The sequence below is a fragment of the Oratosquilla oratoria genome, chromosome 15 (assembly GCF_046742065.1).
Source record: "Oratosquilla oratoria isolate Oo_2021 chromosome 15, ASM4674206v1, whole genome shotgun sequence".
In the NCBI taxonomy this organism is placed as follows: domain Eukaryota; kingdom Metazoa; phylum Arthropoda; class Malacostraca; order Stomatopoda; family Squillidae; genus Oratosquilla; species Oratosquilla oratoria.
The window spans coordinates 46,100,936-46,120,548 of NC_134791.1; the positions used below are offsets into that span (position 1 = coordinate 46,100,936).

The 19,613-nt window shown below is 39.9% G+C and overlaps 1 protein-coding gene across 1 annotated transcript in view; it reads right to left on the reverse strand.

Moving 5' to 3' along the window:
- The window catches only part of LOC143033426 (uncharacterized), a 161,401-nt gene extending 148,091 nt beyond the window's left edge, over positions 1–13,310 (reverse strand). The window contains exon 1 of the mRNA XM_076198852.1: positions 12,712–13,310. Within this exon, the coding sequence (XP_076054967.1) occupies positions 12,712–13,069 (358 nt within the window). The 5' untranslated portion in view covers positions 13,070–13,310. The remainder of the gene's footprint in view (positions 1–12,711) is intronic.
- Positions 13,311–19,613: the final 6,303 nt, after the last annotated feature.

Below are 19,613 nucleotides of genomic sequence, written 5' to 3' on the forward strand. Positions count from 1 at the left end.
AGACTATGGTCTGGATCCTCCTAAAGAAGGGTTTTCCCAGAGAAATGGCGGAGGATATGTCCACTCCTATTCGCTCTTCCTCAGCTAACCTTTATCATGGGAAATGGAATGCCTTTGCAGAATGGTGCCACTCCAGGAAGATAGTCCCACATCACCTTCTTCCACTTCCTCAGGAAGTCCAAGAAGATCTCCCTCTCGGCAGTACAAGGCTATAGGTCAGCTCTAAATCAGGTGTTTTCTCTGAAGGGAATGGACCTAGCCCTTTCACCGGAAATTTCCATGCTCTTCAGGCACTTCAAAGATCATGCCCCCCCAGGGAAATCAGTTCTCCTCCGTGGGATGTGGCATTAGTCCATGAACTCTCTGAGGGGTCCCCCTTACGAACCCCTCCGAGAGGCACATCTGAAGGACCTCACCTTGAAGACAGTTTTTCTGCTAGCCCTGGCATCTTTCAAGAGAGTAGGGGAGTTACACGCCATCTCTTACAGAGTCGCCCATTCCAAAGGATGGAAAGAGGTCTCCTTCACTTTCATGCCTCAATTCATTGCCAAAAACCAAGATCCTGCCAAATCTGACCCTAGATTCTGGTCCTTTAGTGTTCCGTCCTTAGACAAATTTGTAGGGGGAGAACAGACTGAAACAGTACTATAGCATACCGGTTATGTACAATACATATAAACTTGTATAATTTTTTACATTAGTTAATAAACATACATACATATACCAAGGTTTTTTTTTCCCCTTACCAGGGGGGTAGCCAAAAAGGACAAGGCACAAAAACATTCCCACCCATTTCATCTCTGAAAACACTCCACACCCCTCCACCCTCCCTCCCATCTTAGCATCTCCTAGATGATGGGTCATCCCTGCACCCTGTCCACTGCCCTGGGTCAGAAGCAGTGTCGCAGGACACAGCACATCCACAGCAAGGCCGCTTCATTAAATCGGCGACCCCCCCTCTCCGTCCCCCCATATAAAGGAGAGGACGGGGAGAAATCCCTTCGGGCTGCGTCAAAAATTTTTGCTCACACACACTACCTCACCCCCATTCCCCCGTCCAATCCACCTCATGCATCACAACATTTTCCATATACAACCATTCTCCATTCATCCCTGTCTTCTGTCCTCTCCCGTCTTTCCTCAACCGACATTCCCCTCTTCCCCAAAGCCCCCTTCACCCCATCCATCCATCTCATCCTAGGATGTCCCCTCATGTTCACTCCCTCCACATCTGCCTTCCATACCTCCTTTACTAGTCTTTCTTCACTCATTCTTTCCATGTGTCCAAACCATCCTAATACTCTTTCATCCACCCTATCTCCCAGCTCCCTTTCCACCCCTGTTCTCCTCCTCACTTCCTCATTTCTCACTCTATCTAGCCTAGTAACCCTCATCATACTTCTCAGACACTTCATCTCAAACACATTCAAGTTCCTTCTCTCTTCCTCTCTCATGTTCCATGTTTCTGCTCCATACAGTGCTGTTGGCGCAATCACTCCTTCATACAGTCTCCTCTTAGCATCCATTCCCAGATTCCTATTCCTCATTACACTTTTTAAACCACCAAGGCATTTACTCGCTTCTCTCAATCTACATTCTACCTCCACCTTCACTCCACCCTTTCCTGCCACATTTGCACCCAAATATCTAAAACTATCCACTTCCTCCAGTTGCTCTCCCTTAATGCTCACTTCCAGATTACTGCCACTTTCACCCCTTGTACATCTCATCACCTTACTTTTACCCACATTTATCTTCAGCTTTCTTCTATCACACACTCTCCCAAACTCTGTCACCAGCTTCCTAAATCCCTCCTCTGATCCTGCCACAAGCGCAGTGACGTCCGCAAACAACAGCTGGCTCACCTCCCACTTTTCTCCATTTTCCTTAACCATCTCCAGTCCCTGACCCACTACCCTTGCATTCACCTCTCGCACCACCCCATCCATGTATAAGTTGAACAGCCAGGGTGACATAACGCATCCCTGACGATGTCCCACCTTTACCTCAAACCACTCACTCTCTCCATTTCTAATCCTGACACAAGCTCTACTACTAATAAACATGGTAAATATAAATCTTATTATAAGAAAATAAATTTAAATGGGACAAATCCTTACACCCCACTCAGTTTTAAAAAGTTTTCTTCCAGACAGCCTCTCAAAGCCCCCTCCCCTCACAACTGTAAGTTCTGTAACCATGGTAACCCTAAGCCTAGTTGGGTCAGATTCAGACATGAGGTTAGACTGACTTGGAATGAGATTTCGTAATTTAAATTTAGTTCTCATTTCCACTGAACCCTTCAAAACTGCAAAGAAAGAAATATTTTCCAGAGGAAGTGACGTAGGCCTACTCCAGTTTGGTCACCTTTCCACCTACACAAATGATTGTCCTATATGATTTGGGAATACATTTCCTACTGGCCCCCCGTACAGTAAACCAATAGGTAGTGTTGCGAAGAATGATGTAGCTATTGAAATCTACCAAAAATAAAGACCATGTTTTCATGTTATTTCAAGATTACAAGATCGCACAGATTGCTAAAATGCGCAAAGCAGTCCTTGCGTGATCTTGAGATTGCCGCGCAATTATAGGATCGTTAAATCGCACAGTGCGATCTTAAAATAGCGTTGATCGGTAATTAGCACAGAATATATATATATATTATTGGCCAGCCATTTATTGTACATGTCTGTCTTGTATATTTTGTCTGTGTGACAGGGGATGGCATCAAAAGCTTTACTAATGTCTAGTGTTATAAGAAGTGTTCTGTGAGGGGGCTTTTCTAATTGATGCCATTGAAAATTATTTGTACAAAGTTTATTTGAAGTGTTTGTGGGGTGTAGTGGTATAAAACAGTTGTGATTCAGCAAGGGGGGTATGTGGTGCGATGAGTTGTAGTATGAGACCACAACCCACAACCTCCTGGGCATACCGATATTGATGCTGTTGCACCCTATCTAGATAGAGCTAAAGTCTTCAAAAAATTGAGCTCCATAAATACTAGCAAGAGTTGTGGCCCAGATGAAATACACCCTAGACTTGTCAAGGAGTTAGCAGACCTGATCACACAGCCTATCACTGTCCTCTATCAGAAAAGTTTAGATTATGGGGAACTGCCTCTGGACTGGAAGGAGGCCCTGGTTGCACCTATTTACAAGAAGGGGTCAAAGAAGATTGCATCTAATTACCGCCCAATAAGCCTAACTTCAATTTTGTGTAAGAATCTAGAGTTTTATATTCGGGAGGCAATCATGAACCACCTTACAGATATCAGTGCCATCTCCCCTAAGCAATATGGATTTATACATGGACGTTCAACAGTATTACAATTGCTGCATTATTTTGACTATTGTTCTGAGATTATGACCTGGGAGGAGTGTTGGATGCTATCTACTTGGATTATGCTAAGGCATTTGACTCCGTTCCACATCGTCGACTCCTGGCTAAACTGGAGAGCTATGGAATAGGGGATAAGCTATATTCGTGGTTGGAGAGCTTCCTTATTGGAAGGTACCAGACTGTTGTGGTCAATGGGGAGAGGTCCTCAAGAGCTCCGGTCCTCAGCGGAATCCCCCAGGGGAGTGTCCTCGGCCCCACACTTTTTATCATATACATCAATGACCTGCCTGAGACCATTGACTCCAACATATACATGTTCGCTGATGACACAAAGATTACCAGACAAATCACCAGTTGGGAGGACTCCTACTTACTGCAACAAGATCTGAATAAAATACAGGATTGGTCAAGTGATTGGTTGTTAAGCTTTAATCCCAACAAATGCATTTGAAAATATTATGTATGCACACCAGTACACTATTTATGGACAAGAACTTGAACATGTGGAAAGCGAAAGGGACCTTGGCATTACAGTAGATTCTACATTAAAATTTGAAGAGCATATTCATGGGAAGATAAAATTGGCTAACTTGATGATAGGCCTTATACGCAGACTCTTTTCCTATCTCAGCCCAAGTATGTTCAAGCCCCTGTATACAACATTTGTAAGAACCCACCTGGAATATACACAATCTGCATGGTCACCTAGGTATAGGGCCTTGAAACAAAAATCGAACAAGTCCAACAAAGAGCAACTAGTTTGGTAGATGGTTTTGGAGAGATGAAATATTCTGATCGACTGAAGCATCTCGACCTACCAACACTCAAATACAGGCGATTACGTGGGGACATGATCGAGATGTGGAAGCACTTTAATATATACCAGAGAGAAATCCTCCCAGCTTCCTTCAGGCCCACTGTCAGACCAAGTCGACTACATAGTAAACAACTATTCCGACATCATCTTAATGATGGGATGTATGGTGCTCATCATAATAGCTTCTACCATCGAGTAGCCAGGATATGGAACGGACTACCGTCTGAGGTTGTCGAGGCAGGGACTGTTAGCTCTTTTAAAAACCACTTGGACTGCCACTGGAGAGACTTCAAACTTAGATTTGACCCGTCAGCCACTCTGCCAGAGCCACAAGCTATAGTTTAAGTTTATCCTGTGAGCGCAGCGAAGAGTCGTCTCCTCGACTGGTCTGCGTAATATGCTTAAGTAAGTAAGTATGACTTTGGAGGGGGTGCAGAGAAGTGTGATTGGGAAATGGGATGGTGGAACTGTTGGGTTTGAGGATTTTTATGATTTTCCCATGCTTTCAGATGCCAGGTGTGGTGTTATGTGAATATTTGTAGTTTGCAATGTTGGTGAATGCATGTATGCCATGGTCCAAGGTGTTTTAGGTGGATGATATTCATGCTGTTGGGGCCACAGGTGGATGAGTGCTTGAGGTTATGGGTATGTTTCATCTGGCTGTCTATGAAGAATGTGTAGACTCTGGGAAAGTCTGTGGGGTTGGAATTCAGTGAAGAGGATGTCCAGGAGTTAGTGGATGATCACAGGAGTGAGCTGACAATGGAAAAACTTCAGCTCCTGAACCAGCTGCAGAAATACCATATTTTTACTTGACTGGTTGTTTTTGGCACCTCAACATTATAGTCACATGGCACCACTACAAAATGTTTTGCACAGCAAAGGTTGTAGGCTGAAACACTTACATTACAAATCAAATTTTTGGGAGGTGAAAATCATTAAAAAGCACCCAAAATGTGACTGTACTAAAGGAAATTGGGGTGACCTCATAAAATAATTAGTATAAAGGCATATAAAAGTGGAGAAGTAATTTAAACTCAATCCAATCATTCAAATCTGCTCTACACACTACACTAGGCAATACACTTTTCCAGTACATAAATTGACAAGCATACTCACAGCCTGCCAAAAACATCTTATACCAACTTTGCTCATTGAGGGCTGTCTTTACACCTGTTATACACCATGCTACTCAAAATGAATGTTAGAAAAAAAAATGGCTATTGTCTCCTGCCTGACTTGAGAAAACAGCCTAACATGAATTTATTGTTCTTTATTTTCTCAAAAATGCCCCAAAATGCAAGTTTTCAGACCTTCCAAGTTCAAATTTTGCACCTTTCGAGTTTCAAGCCTTCCGAGTATGTCCGAGTGTGCCTCAGTACTATTCAGGACAGTGCATGAATGGCTGACTCGGTGAAAGTATTGGAGTGTTTGGTCCAGTTTTCCCTTGGTTCATGGCATTTTTATGGCTTTTATTGTTGTCAATAAAGCACAAGAGGGCAATTCTACCCACTTAGAGCCTTGGTATGGACTGAGCACTGCCAACGACATGTCTCTTTTTGAATTCCATGCAGAACTTTTTGACGGAAAGTTTGACAATAAGTCGCTACAGGAGTCATGCAGGTGACCATTTGTCAAAGTTCTAGCTAGTTGGTGAGTTTCCATGTTTTATCCATATATTTTGAAATATGACAAAAAAGCCCAACCTACCTTCTCCCAGAAGCAAGGATTTTTTCTATGTGGCCTTAGTAAAGGTACACAATCAGTATTAGTAATATATTAGTTATACTCACTTCAAATTTCATAGAACATTGGCATTCCTGTATATTTTAGCTGCCCTAATGAGACTCTCTGTTTTCTCTTACTGTTGTGCCTTAACCTTTTCAGTACAAATCAAATTCTTGCATGCAGCATTGGCTGCCATATGGACAATGTATCACACGACTTGCATTATAAAATATATAGTCACTACTGTATAACTCTTTTACTCCGAGTAATAATACATACATACAGGGTCTAACAGATAAACCCGTACAAACTTTGAAGAGGTTTTAAGCACTTAAAAAGTAACATATGGCAATTCTGATTGTTTCCAGATACTTCCATTTGTCTAATAATTTAGCCAGTTGTATACTAGCACCGGTGCAATAAACATTAAGCAATGGAACAAGCCAAACGTTCAGCCATATGCGAACTTCGTCGCGCGGGTCACACTCCTAGCGCCATAATAAGGATGCTAAAATACTCCAGACAAACTGTTTACGATGTTTGTAAACGTTTTGATGAGACCGGCGAAGACCAACGAGCTGCTCACAAGCCCAGAAGGGGCAGAATTCTAACACCTCGCTTTTTAGCTGGTCTCAAGAGGAGTGTCAATGCAAATCCAGCCTTACCATTATCGACATTGGCAAAGAAGAGAGGTGTCAGCACAATGACAATTCACAGAGCATTAAAGAAATTGGGATTAACCTCATTCTCACAAGGAAAAAGACATCTTTTGACACGAAAAATGAAAGAAATCCGCTTGACCAGGTGCCAAAAGCTGTTGAACTGGATGAAGTCGAATGGCTCAGTCATCAAGTTTTTTTCCGACGAGAAGATTTTCACGGTTGATGCGACTTTCAATAAGCGGAATGATCGCTGGATAGCCTCCTCATCCTCAGAGGTTCAACACAAGACAATGACGAAGAAACCAGCAAGTGTCATGGTGCTCTGTGTGGTGTCAACTGAGGGGGACGTCTTCACTCACTTCTTCAACAACAAGGAGAAAGTCAATGCTGTTGTCTATTGCAAAGTTCTAGAAGAGAAAATAATACCCTGGATGAAAGATAAGGCTAGTGGCAACCAGTTTGTCTTCCAACAAGACTCGGCTCCAGCCCACACAGCGAAGAGGACCACCAACCTTCTCGAAGGGTCAAATGTGCAGTTCTGGAACAAAGAGTTGTGGCCCTCAAATTCGCCAGACCTAAACCCTTTAGATTATTATTTTTGGGCGCGAATTGAGGCCAAGGCATGTGACAAGCCACACAGAAGTATAACAACCCTGAAGACAGACATCAAGAAGGCTGTGGGTTCATTATCAAAGTCTGAGATCATCAACGCTGTATCCAAGATTCGTAAACGCGTTGAAAGCGTCATAACAGCTGAAGGTGGTTACATTGAATGAAATCATTGTTCTTATTGCCTTTTCTAAATATACTGAAAATTTCATAACTCTCTGTTTATTATAACCCAAGATATTAATCTTAAAACATGTGATAAGAAGTTGTACGGATTTATCTGTTAGACCCTGTACATATACCAAGGCTTTTTCCCCCTTACAAGGGAGGTAGCCAAAAAGGAAAAGGCATAAAATCATTTCCACCCATTCCATCCCTGAATACACTCCACACCCCTCCACCCTCCCTCTTATCTTAGCACCTCCTGGATGACGGGTCATCCCTGCACCTTGTCTACTGCCCTGGGTCAGAAGCAGTGTTACAAGACACAGCACATCAACAGCAAGGCCGCTTCATTAAATTGGCGACACCCCCTCTCCGTACCCCCATTGCATAAAAGGAGAGGACGGGGAGAAATCCTTTCGGGCTGCGTCAAATTTTGCTCACACATACTACCTCACCCCCCATCCCCCCGCCCATTTCACCTCATGCATCACATCATCATTCATATACAACCATTTTCCATTCACCCCTGTCTTCTGTCCTCTCCCGTCCTTCCTCAACAGACATTCTCCTCTTCCCCAAAGCCCCCTTCACCCCATCCATCCATCTCATCCTAGGACGTCCCCTCATGTTCACTCCCTCCACATCTGCCTTCCATACCTCTTTTACTAGTCTTCACTCATTCTTTCCATGTGTCCAAACCATCCTAATATTCTTTTATCAACCCTATCTCCCAGCTCCTTTTCCACCCCTGTTCTCCTCCTCACCTCCTCATTTCTCACTCTATCTAGCCTAGTAACCCCCATCATACTTCTCAAGACACCTCATCTCAAACACATTCAAACTCCTTCTCTCTTCCTGTCTTATGTTCCATGTTTCTGCCCCATACAGTGCTGTTGGTACAATCACTCCTTCATACAGTCTCCTCTTAGCATCCATTCCCAAATGTCTATTCCTCATTACACTCTTTAAGGGGGTTAACTCTCCTTTCGGTGATTCGCTCGATCGGATTATACATTTCTGGTCCTCCCAACCTTATTTTATTATGCAAGACAATGGAAATTTAACACAATGTGCAGGGAAATGGGATGCATCTGTGACAGAAATTCTATTGAAATCCATTCAGAAATGTTTACACAACAGACGATTTACTTGCAATTTTGAGTTATTTTTGAAATAACGTTTATTTTTCCAAAAGTATGAGGAGAATAATGATTTCCTTTGGTGTACAGTTAGTAGACATCCAGATGTACCTAAACTAGTATACTCGTAATCATAAGTGAAAAAGAAAGTCAGCCTTACAGAAAATTATAAAAATCAACTTTCAAAAATTGTCAAAAATATATATCAAGTAGGTTAAGAATGAATTTACTAGTTTTGTTAGATATAAGTATCACGATCATTTTCCAACAAGAATGATCAAAATTGCTTATTTACACACGAAGTTATAGTTACTTTTGTGCGAAAAAACTAGTTTTGAGAAAATAGCATTTTTATGTTTATATATTCACTACTCCATAAAAGTGCCTCCAAAGAGTATCAAATGCACATATCTACTTACATAATCCTTTGACCATTTCTGGGAAGTAAGCAGCAGATGTTCATTACATTTCTTTTCTACCCATGCCAGCTGAGAATCGTGACAATCCTAACCTTCCATATTCTTCACATAATGAATGGTACACATGCATTACAATACCTTTGCTAAGGTGAGTATTCTTGCACTTCTCAGGTTCAGAATGGAGCAAAATACTTCGGCAACTATCACATCTGACATATTTAGTTATGTAGTGAATTTATAAACAAGAAATGTATAAAACAGGATAGCACGTGGAGAAATGACGCACGCATACGCTGAACCCTTTTACGATCACACTGAGTGTGGTGACTGCTGCCTAACCTATCGTACAACAATATCAGAGTATAAAATTCTAAAAAAAAAAAAAAAAAAAAAAAAAAAAAATTTACAAGGAAAACAAACCATAGCAAAGAAAGGGGCGTGGCTGAAGGGCGGACCTTTAAATCTCTGGCCCTTTAAACCCGCCATTACCTGAGAAGGGTGGCGTTATACGTCTGGAAACCAGTCCCGCGGTGTTCAGGGACACACACGAAGTTTGACAAAATCGAATATTTTTCACCGAAATGAGAGGCAACCCCCTTAATCAACCAAGGCATTTACTCGCTTCTCTCAATCTACATTCTACCTCCACCTTCACTCCACCTTTTCCTGCCACATTTGCACCCAAGTATCTAAAACTATCCACTTCCTCCAGTCGCTCTCCATTAATGCTCACTTCCAGTCTACTGCCACTTTCACCCCTTGTACATCTCATCACCTTACTTTTACCCACATTTATCTTTAGCTTTCTTCTATCACATACTCTCCCAAACTCTGCCACCAACTTTCTCAGTCCCTCCTCCGATCCTGCCACAAGCGCAGTGTCGTCCGCAAACAACAGCTGGCCCACCTCCCACTTTTCTCCATTTTCTTTAACCATCTCCAATCCCTCACCCACTACCCTTGCATTTACCTCTCGCACCACCCCATCCATGTATAAGTTGAACAGCCAGGGCAACATAACGCATCCTTGACGAAGTCTCACCTTTACCTCGAACCACTCACTCTCTCCATTTCTAATCCTGACACAAGCTCTACTACTCTCATAAAAACTCTTGACAGCTCCCAAAAGCTTTCCTCCTATCCCGTATATCTGCATAACCTCCCACAGTGCCTTTCTGTCTACCCTATCATAAGCCTTTTCCAGATCCATAAAAGCCCAAAAAACATCCTTCCCCTTTCCTATAGCTTTCTCACATATCTGTCTTACCACAAAGATCTGATCTACACAACCTCTACCTGTCCTAAATCCATACTGTTCCTCACCAATTACTCCCTCTGTTCCTCTCAATCAAGATCCTCCCATAAGCCTTCCCAACTACACTTAACAAGCTAATCCCTTTGAAACTACTACATTCACACTTGTCCCCTTTCCCCTTGTAAAGACAAACTATACAGGCACTCCTCCAGTCCTCCGGTACTCTACCCTCTCTCCAGCAAACATTAAATAACCTCACCAGCCAGTCCACCATCACTGTACCTCCCTTTTTCAGACATTCTGCATGGCATCCATCCAGACCAGGTGCCTTACCTGCTTTCATCATCTTAACAACTGCCTTCACCTCATCCTTCCTTATTTCTCCTCCATTCTCCTCACTCATCACTCTCATTCTTTTCACATTTCCCACTGCAGCTATCTTTCCCTCCCTATCCTCCTTCACATTTAGCAACTCCCTAAAATATTCTGCCCATCTTCCCCTTACTGCCTTCTCTTCCATTATCATCTCTCCATCTGCACCTTTTACCATTTCTTCTATACTTGATTCGCCTCCTCTTCCTCTTAATTTCTTTCCAAAACATCTTCTTATTACTTTCAAAATTTTCTGTCATACTTTTACCCCATTTCACATCTGCTCTCCTCTTTGCCTCCTTTACCTTTTGCTTTACTTCTCTTTTCTTTTCTTTGTACCTCTCATATGACTCCCTCTTCCTATTTTGTAACCAATCTGTGAAAGCTCACTTCTACTCTTTTACAACTTTCTTTGTTTCCCCATCCCACCATTCACTACCCTTTCTTCTATTTCCCGAGTAATAATAAACACAGAAAATGTGATCAAACCAATTCATAGAATCTGGAGGTAACTCATGTCACATGTGCAACTGCAAAAAAAATATGGTAGAACTGGCTGCCATATGGACAATGTATCACACTACTTGCATTATAAAATATATAGTCACTGTATAACTCTCTTTTACTCTGAATAATAATAAACACAGAAAATGGGATCAAATCAGTTCAAATAATCTGGAAGTAACTCATGTACAACAACAAAAAAATATATATATAATCAAGATGCCTACTCCAGCATCTTCATGTACTAGTGCCTCATGACACATACATAAGTCATCATACCAGTGGTTAACATCTGGGGCAACTAGCCAGGCAAGTTAACCTTTGCTTTGCAAAGCAAAATAAACTACATTCATAGCACAAAAATGTAAAATTACATGTGAATATACAAGGATTTTTGATAACTTATTTTGCAATGTACAGCACATGAGGGGTGGGGGAGCTAATCAAGTCTCACTAAACGCCGACCAAAGTCAACCAACGCCGACCAAAACCACACAATGATGTTTTTTTATCAAATGCATAACTTATATATTAAAAATAGCATATGGTTGCATTATTTGACCTATTTTCTTTAAAATGTGTGATTTCCATGTAAAATCATCAAAAAGAAGTTACGTTTTTATCCTCTGCAAAATTACCAACCGGCAACCAACGCCGACCAAACCCAAACAATGACAGCTTTTGCTCAAATGACAAAAACGTATTCTCTTTGATGATTTTACATGGAAGTCACACATTTTAAAGAAAATAGGTCAAATAATGCAACCATATGCTATTTTTTATATATAAATTATGCATTTGGGCAAAAACCGTCATTGTGTGGTTTTGGTCGGCTTTGGTCGGCGGTTGGTAATTTTGCAGAGGATAAAAACGTAACTTCTCTGATGATTTTACATGGAAATCATGCATTTGGGCAAAAACCGTCATTGTGTGGTTTTGGTTGGCTTTGGTCGGCGGTTGGTAATTTTGCAGAGGATAAAAACGTAACTTCTCTGATGATTTTACATGGAAATCACACATTTTACAGAGAATAGGTCAAATAATGCAACCATATGCTAATTTTTATTTAAAATTATACATTTGAGCAAAAGCCGTCATTGTTTGGGTTTGGTCGGCGTTGGTTGCCGGTTGGTAATTTTGCAAAGGATAAAAACGTAACTTCTCTTTGATCATTTTACATAGAAGTCACACATTTTAAAGAAAATAGGTCAAATAATGCAACCATATGGTATTTTATATATATAAATTATGCATTTGAGCAAAACCCGTCATTGTGTGGTTTTGGTCGGCTTTGGTCGGCGTTTAGTGAGACCGACAGATGGGACATTTAGTCCCACCTATGAACTTGATTTGCTGAAGGATAGTCAAAGTCATCCAGGCAATGTGACTGTCAATGAAGTAGCCTTAGGGATAGGGCATCAACCAATATAATAGAAATTTGTAAAACATAATTCACAAAAGTAGAGTAGAGTAACAATTAAATTAATACCATCCAAAATGATTACCTAAAAACTGCCACTATGTGACTATTGTTAAATAAAATAATAAAAATCATGAAGTCCCTAATATCATACGGTATACTATTAATTACATTCATGCTGGCCCTTTCAGTCCACTAGCGACCACATAGATACTGGTATACATTACTAAATCACTATTGGTAACACTACAAACGCATATGACAAAATGTTAATGATACCTTCTTTAACTCCTCTAATCAAAACTTTCCCATTTCCGTGATTTTCAATCTTCAAAATAGTTTTCAATGTTCGTAGCATTTCAATCAGATCCGTAAATCCATGTTGTTCTGGATATAGTGGGTGGCCCATCCTTCTCATGTATGCACGGCTGAACTTTTCAAGGTCTAATCCTGCTGGATAACCCTTCAAAAGTGCTTGTATCTTCTGCACGATTAATTGTGGGACCGTAGCACTTGATATTGAAGTCTTGCACTTCATTTGCACTTTACGGCCCTTGATATCTTCTCTACAACACGAATTTGTCTTTCTATTTTTCAAATTCCTCGTCATTTTTGGATTATCAGGATTTCCCGACATTTTAATCTAATTCCAGGTTGCTGGATGTTATCTGTTTACACGATCATTACACGATCAATAATACAGCCTGCAACTAAAGTGATTCTGATTCACACATCTTTCGTTTCGTTGATCTGGATATGGTCGCAAGTTCCGCAACTCCGTTGAATTTAGTTTTGTAAATGTCATACATCTCTAGTCTTCCTCACTATTATCCATTTGCACATTATAAAATGCTGCTACTTTAAAGATGTACTACCTACAGAACTACTATATTATCACTATTAAAGTTCTCTTCCTGCAATAAAAGCTGGAATGCATTCGAGATCTTATCTTAAAAATCTTGGATGTTCTTCTGTTTTACATAAACATTCGGAATGGGATATTTGAATATAATTATAATACAAACATATGAAATCTAATGTTTTACAACCATTGTGAACTATTCATGTATACACTTCTGCACACACAAGAATTATTCAGAAACATATAAAATTGTGCATATCAGTAAATGGTAAAAATTAGAAACAGAACGAACAATGGTTTTTGAATCAAACTTGTGTTCACGATTAAATCATAGCACATCACAAATAAAATTTCAAATCCAAAATTTCCTAATCGACTTTTGGATAATATTCAAGTAAAAAAAAATTAATTTCTTCGTCGTCCTGGATTTTAACATTTTTCTTACGTTTTCAACGGCATTTTCATTTCACCAGAACAAGTCGTCCGCAACAAAAGTTGAGAATAGAGGTCTCCATTTTGATGACGTATATTGGTGAATCTAAGCACAAAACTACAAAATTGTTGTTATTTTTCAATTTGCCTCATTAATTACATATACTAAGCTGTCACAACGTCCATTGTCTACAAAAAACGTGTCGCCAGCACCATTTCCCGTTGATGGCGTATATGAATTCGACCATGGTAAACTCAACATAAACAGAATATTTCTCGGAGAGTGATAATGAAAATTCTTCTAATTTGAGTGAAGTTAAGTTATTAGATTCGGTTGATCTCACCGGGGATAAACTTGAAATTCGGGAGATCTTTCCTGGTTGGGGATGGTATGAGCCCACATGCAATGGGAACTATTCCCGTTGAGACTGAACATGGGGACGGCGACGACCAAAACAAAATGTGAGAAGGATGCGTTGTTGGCCAATTGGACGCACAGAATGCACACAATTTCGTGGCTCATACCTTTTATTCATTCTAGCAGGACCTCATGATTCAGTAAAACTTGGATAACGGTGAATGGCAACCACGTTTGTTTACATTCCTCCCATAGTGATACATACATCATGTAAGCCTAGCCTACATCTACATAGAATGCCTAGGCTTTATGCATGTGAATAGCCATGAACATGATGAAACTATGACATCAGGGTTGGGTCTAAGTACATGTGCTTATACTTGGACTTAAAGTACATATTTTTATATCTTTGTATTTGGAGTTTGAAGTTGAATGGTACTTGTAGGCCTACTTATACTTAGATCCAAAGTACTAGAAAAATACCAAGTACATCCAAGTACAATTAATAACATTGTATTTAATCCAAAGTTATATAGCGTACATAGATTCTAGCGAACTTTGGTATACATGTGTAGGTTTATTTATTTATGTATTATTATTATTATTATTATTATTATCATCATTATTGGGTAAATGCACTTATCTGTTATTTATTTTCAAATATAAAACTGCCGGGTATATTAGTAAGATAGAACAAGGGGCAATATTTAATGCCCTGATACTTACCACATTCTGCATCAAATTTAGTTTCATTACTGATATGCGAAATATACAAAATTGTCTTTTGCATTTGCAGTGTGGTGATGCGGCGCTGGTCAAAACCAGACTGGCCGTCACACAACTCGAACTAGGCCTATATATTCGCCAAAGTCAGCAAGACGTCTCGGCCAGCCCCTCGCCAACACAGCGATCACGCATACAGCACGCTGCCGCCGCCTTCTCCATCATCCAGGCCGTCCTCTCCAGAGATGCCATCTGACGGCACAATCACCCGTTCCGGTCGGGTGGTTAAGGCTTGATTCACACTATCGGTCCGGTCGCTGTCCGCTCCCGCTCCGCTCACGGTCCGGTCCAATATTGTCTCATTAATTTCAATGGAAGCATTCACACTGGCGCTCTCGCTCCGCTCCCGCTCCGGTTTCGCTCCGGTCACGGTTCCGTCAAAAGATATTTTTACTGGAGCGAGACCGGACCGTGAGCGCCAGTGTGAACTCAGTTGCCACGGTCCTACTCCTCCTGCTCCACTCCAGTCGAGATTCAGCCTTCATATAAGCAAGTAGTGTTACCTTCTATCCTACCAAACCATGGATAATCCAAAGGAAACACCACAATGGGATCACGAGAAAGTTAGAAATATGATAAAAAATACGTTTTCTTTTTATTTATCACTGATACAATGACAATGCGTACAGCTAGGATATGCATAAGCACCAACTGAATAAAATATAACCTACAAAACTTAATTTAATTTTGTGGATTCAGATGAAATGCTAATAGAATTAGTCAAAAGGTAAACCAGAGCTGTGCGACCTGACTTCGCTGCACTACAGTGATAACGTGGCGAAAAGAAGAAGCTGTGTTGAAATAAGCAGGCAGCTGGGTTGTGAAGGTAAGAAATTCCATACAATAGCCTAATGTCCACTGTGGAAATGCATTTCCTACCCTCACTAAACAATTTTCCTATACAATAATGTTTGCATACTTATCATATTCCCAAGGTACTGAGAGAAAAAAATACACATTATTGACCGAAGAAAGAAATTCCATATGTATAATAACAGCCTATTATCCACTGCGGAAATGCATCTCCTTAGCTCACTCAACAAATATTCCTACACAAGTTTGTCTGTCTACTTATATTTTATCATTTTGCCAAGGCATTGAACCAGCTGGGGTTAATCAGGAACGCTCAAGCCTCACCTGGGGCTAATTAGGAATGCTCAAACCTCACTTGGGGTTAATCAGGAACGCTCAAGCCTCACCTGGGGTTAGTCAGGAACGCGCTACCTAGCTTGGGGTTAATCAGCAATGCCACACCCGGAAAGTGAACTCTATTCACTTCTCGTAAGATACATACACACACTTCTTACGAACATAACCACGCCTATAGATGGAAAAAAATAATAATAATCGCGTTTTTTTTTTATTAAAAAATTGTTATTTATGAGTTTTTTTCTTTTTAACCTCGTCCAAATTTGTTCAGATACTAAATATTTAGTATATAAAACAGGTGCACATATGTGCATCTATCTTATTCAAAGAGGCATTAGACAGAGTATAAAAATAAACAAGTATTTGACCATTTTAGTCACTGTCAGATGCTGCAAGCCTGCAACAAGTGTAGATACTGTATATGGGCCAGTATGGCTATTAGCTGGCTACCTTACAAAATTTACCTTTTATCTTAGCATACTCTTCAAAGATTAAACACTCCAATTTCCCATAGTGACCTTGGACGTTGCCCAGACACAGATCCGCCACTTGGACAGTAGAAAAGGGGTTAACATAGTAATGGGGGAAACTGTTGTACTCCCCGCCACCCATCAAGGCTCAGAGCTTATTTTCTACCTGACTTTTTGCTCACTATCCCTTAACTTTAACCTACAATCATACATAAGGCCTTGAGATGCAACTAAAAAAAAAAATAAAAAAAAAAACGTGCTTTTTTAAACATGTTTTTGAAAAAAAATGGATATTTTCGTTTTTTATATATTTTGTTTTAAAATAACTCAGCAAGAAAAAGAACCATATTACAATAATTTTTCTATGTTAGAATATCAAATAAATCAGTATACCCCTCACTTCAAGTTTTCTATGGTGTTAGGGCACTTCCATTTTCTGTGGTTTCATGTTTTGATGTGTTTTATTTATTTTACAATGTACAGTTGCCCCCACTTAGTTTTGGCACAGTTTTAAAAATGTTTCACATTAGTACGACGAACATTCTTCTAAAAAATGTAGGTCGTAAAAAGATTTTCAAGAGTTCAAGGGGAACAGCAAAGAACAAAATAATCTTTTAATGGGAAATAAGAGCAACAGTGTTAGCAACATTACTCTTATAAATATATTAGGTTGCGCAGCTAAATTAGATTTCAGAGCTGAGAGAAATAAAATAGTTTTCAAGAAGAACATAAGCCCTGCGAAGGTAAAAGATAGCATGAACAATTTTCAGATGGAAATAAAAATTAGATCTGAGAAAATAACAAGGACATCGCAGTCCAGGTCGTTAAGTCATCTATAGACGTTAGTAGTGTACTGGGAATTATGAATAAAGAAGTAATGTTTGCTCTCAAAAGTATAACACAAAGAAAAACACCTGGGAAAGGTGGTAGGACTTCTGAAAGACACAGGGAAATTTTTGATATAGATTAGTTCAATTATATATCCAGTGTATACGCAGGGAATTGTTTCTTGAAGCATTGTGCAATGTTATAGTGATTATCAACGAGTTTTCCCTCTTACAAGGGAGGCAGCCAAAAACAAAGGCATAAAATCTACTCCCACCTATTCCATCCTCACATACTCCACTCTCATTCACCTCCTTCCCTACCTCTTATCTTGGCTCCTCATGGATGACGGGTCATCTCTGTATCTTGACCACTGCATTGGGTCATAAACAATGTAGCAAGACACACATTTAGTTGTCGAATGTATAACAATTTCTCCAATGTTTTTACAAATAAACTAAGTGAATTTTTTAGATGACAACCGCCAAAAAGAACATGTATGGTTTAGAAGAGACTACACCACTATAGACCATTTGCAGACATTGAACAAACTAACAAATTATATGACAGATCACAAACCTTTGCGTTTATCTACTGTAGTTACAAAAAGGCCTTTGACTCAGTAGAAAGCAGTACTAAACTATATATGTAAACACGGTGAAACGAATACATTGGAAGTGTTCTGTAGAACATTTGTCAGAAAGATATTGCTGAAATTCCGCTGCATAGAGGTACAGAAAATATAAATCTCGAAAAAAGGAGCACAGTATAATTTTACCCAAGCTATTTATTAATGGGAGTATTTCAGTCATCTGGAATTTGCAGATGAGATTATTTTCATTTCAGAAATAACAAAACACTTACAAGATACATTGAGTGATCTCAACAAGGATTTTTTGACGGTAAAACCGAAATAATGTTCAACATGAAAATTCTAAGTAAAATAATTATAGTTGATGGTGAGAATCTTGAATAAATTTAAAAGTATAATTAATTAAACTGGGTACTAAAACTTACTAAAGACCATAAAAATGAAAAATTATCCAGTTGGTTTGAAAATCTTTAGCAAGAATAATAACGGAAGAGGCTTTCTAATTGTCTGAAAAGGAAAGTTCTCAGCGCAAAATCTCAGTTATGATCAACAAATGTGAGATTTGTACATTGTCGAAAGTGATGGAGACAGATCTACGGACTGTACAGAGAGGAACAACGAGAATAATATTGGGAATAACGCCGAAAGAAGAAGACAAATTGGGAGGGAGAGCAGACTAGAGTGGAAAAAAACTGTGGAGGCGATAAAGGAAGGGAGACAGAATTGGGCAATTGAGGTAGCAAGAAAGGAGGATGGCAGATGGAACAAATATGTTACTGACAGGACACTACGAAATAGGAAATGTGGTAGACACACCAAAGAGGTGGAGAAACGAGTTACAAAATTTTGCGGAAGTTACGTGGCAGAAGTTGGCGAATTCGCGGGACTCATGGTGGAGGTTGGGAGAAGTTTTCCCGGTGGGCTTTGACTGGTTGATTGATAGTGACTGATTGTAATTAATTGCAAATGTTTCTCATGAGTCATCATATACTGGTGCTAATACTAATGTAATAAATTTTACTACTGCCACAACTGCTGCTACAACTAGCGCTACTGTAACTATTACTGCCACTACTGCTACTACTGCTGCTGCTACCAGTATTACTATTACTACTACAACTACTACTTCTACTATAGCTACTACCACTACTGTTACTACTACCACTACTGTTACTACTACTACTACTACTACTACTACTACTTCTACCACTACCACTACTACTACTACTACTACTACTACTACTACTACTACTACTACTACTACTACTACTACTACTACTACCACTACCACTACTACTACTACTACTACTACTACTACTACTACTACTACTACTACTACTACTACTACTACCACCACTACTACTACTACTACTACTACTACTACTACTACTACTACTACTACTACTACTACTACTACTACTACTACCACTACTACTACCACTACCACTACTGCTATTACTACTACTACCACTACTACTACTACCACCACCACCACCACTACTACTACTAATGCTGCACCTAGTTTGCTATTCATATTTCGTCTAATTACTGATAATTAATTTGGGCAATTTCCCCAGTAGTGAATTTGCACCATCTCTGACACAAGTTGGACTAGCAATGAATTTGCCTGGGCTACTCGCACTTCAATGCTTCCAATGCGCTCGTCTGTTGGTCAGAATTAACCCTCCCACGAATTCCAAATCTGTTTTC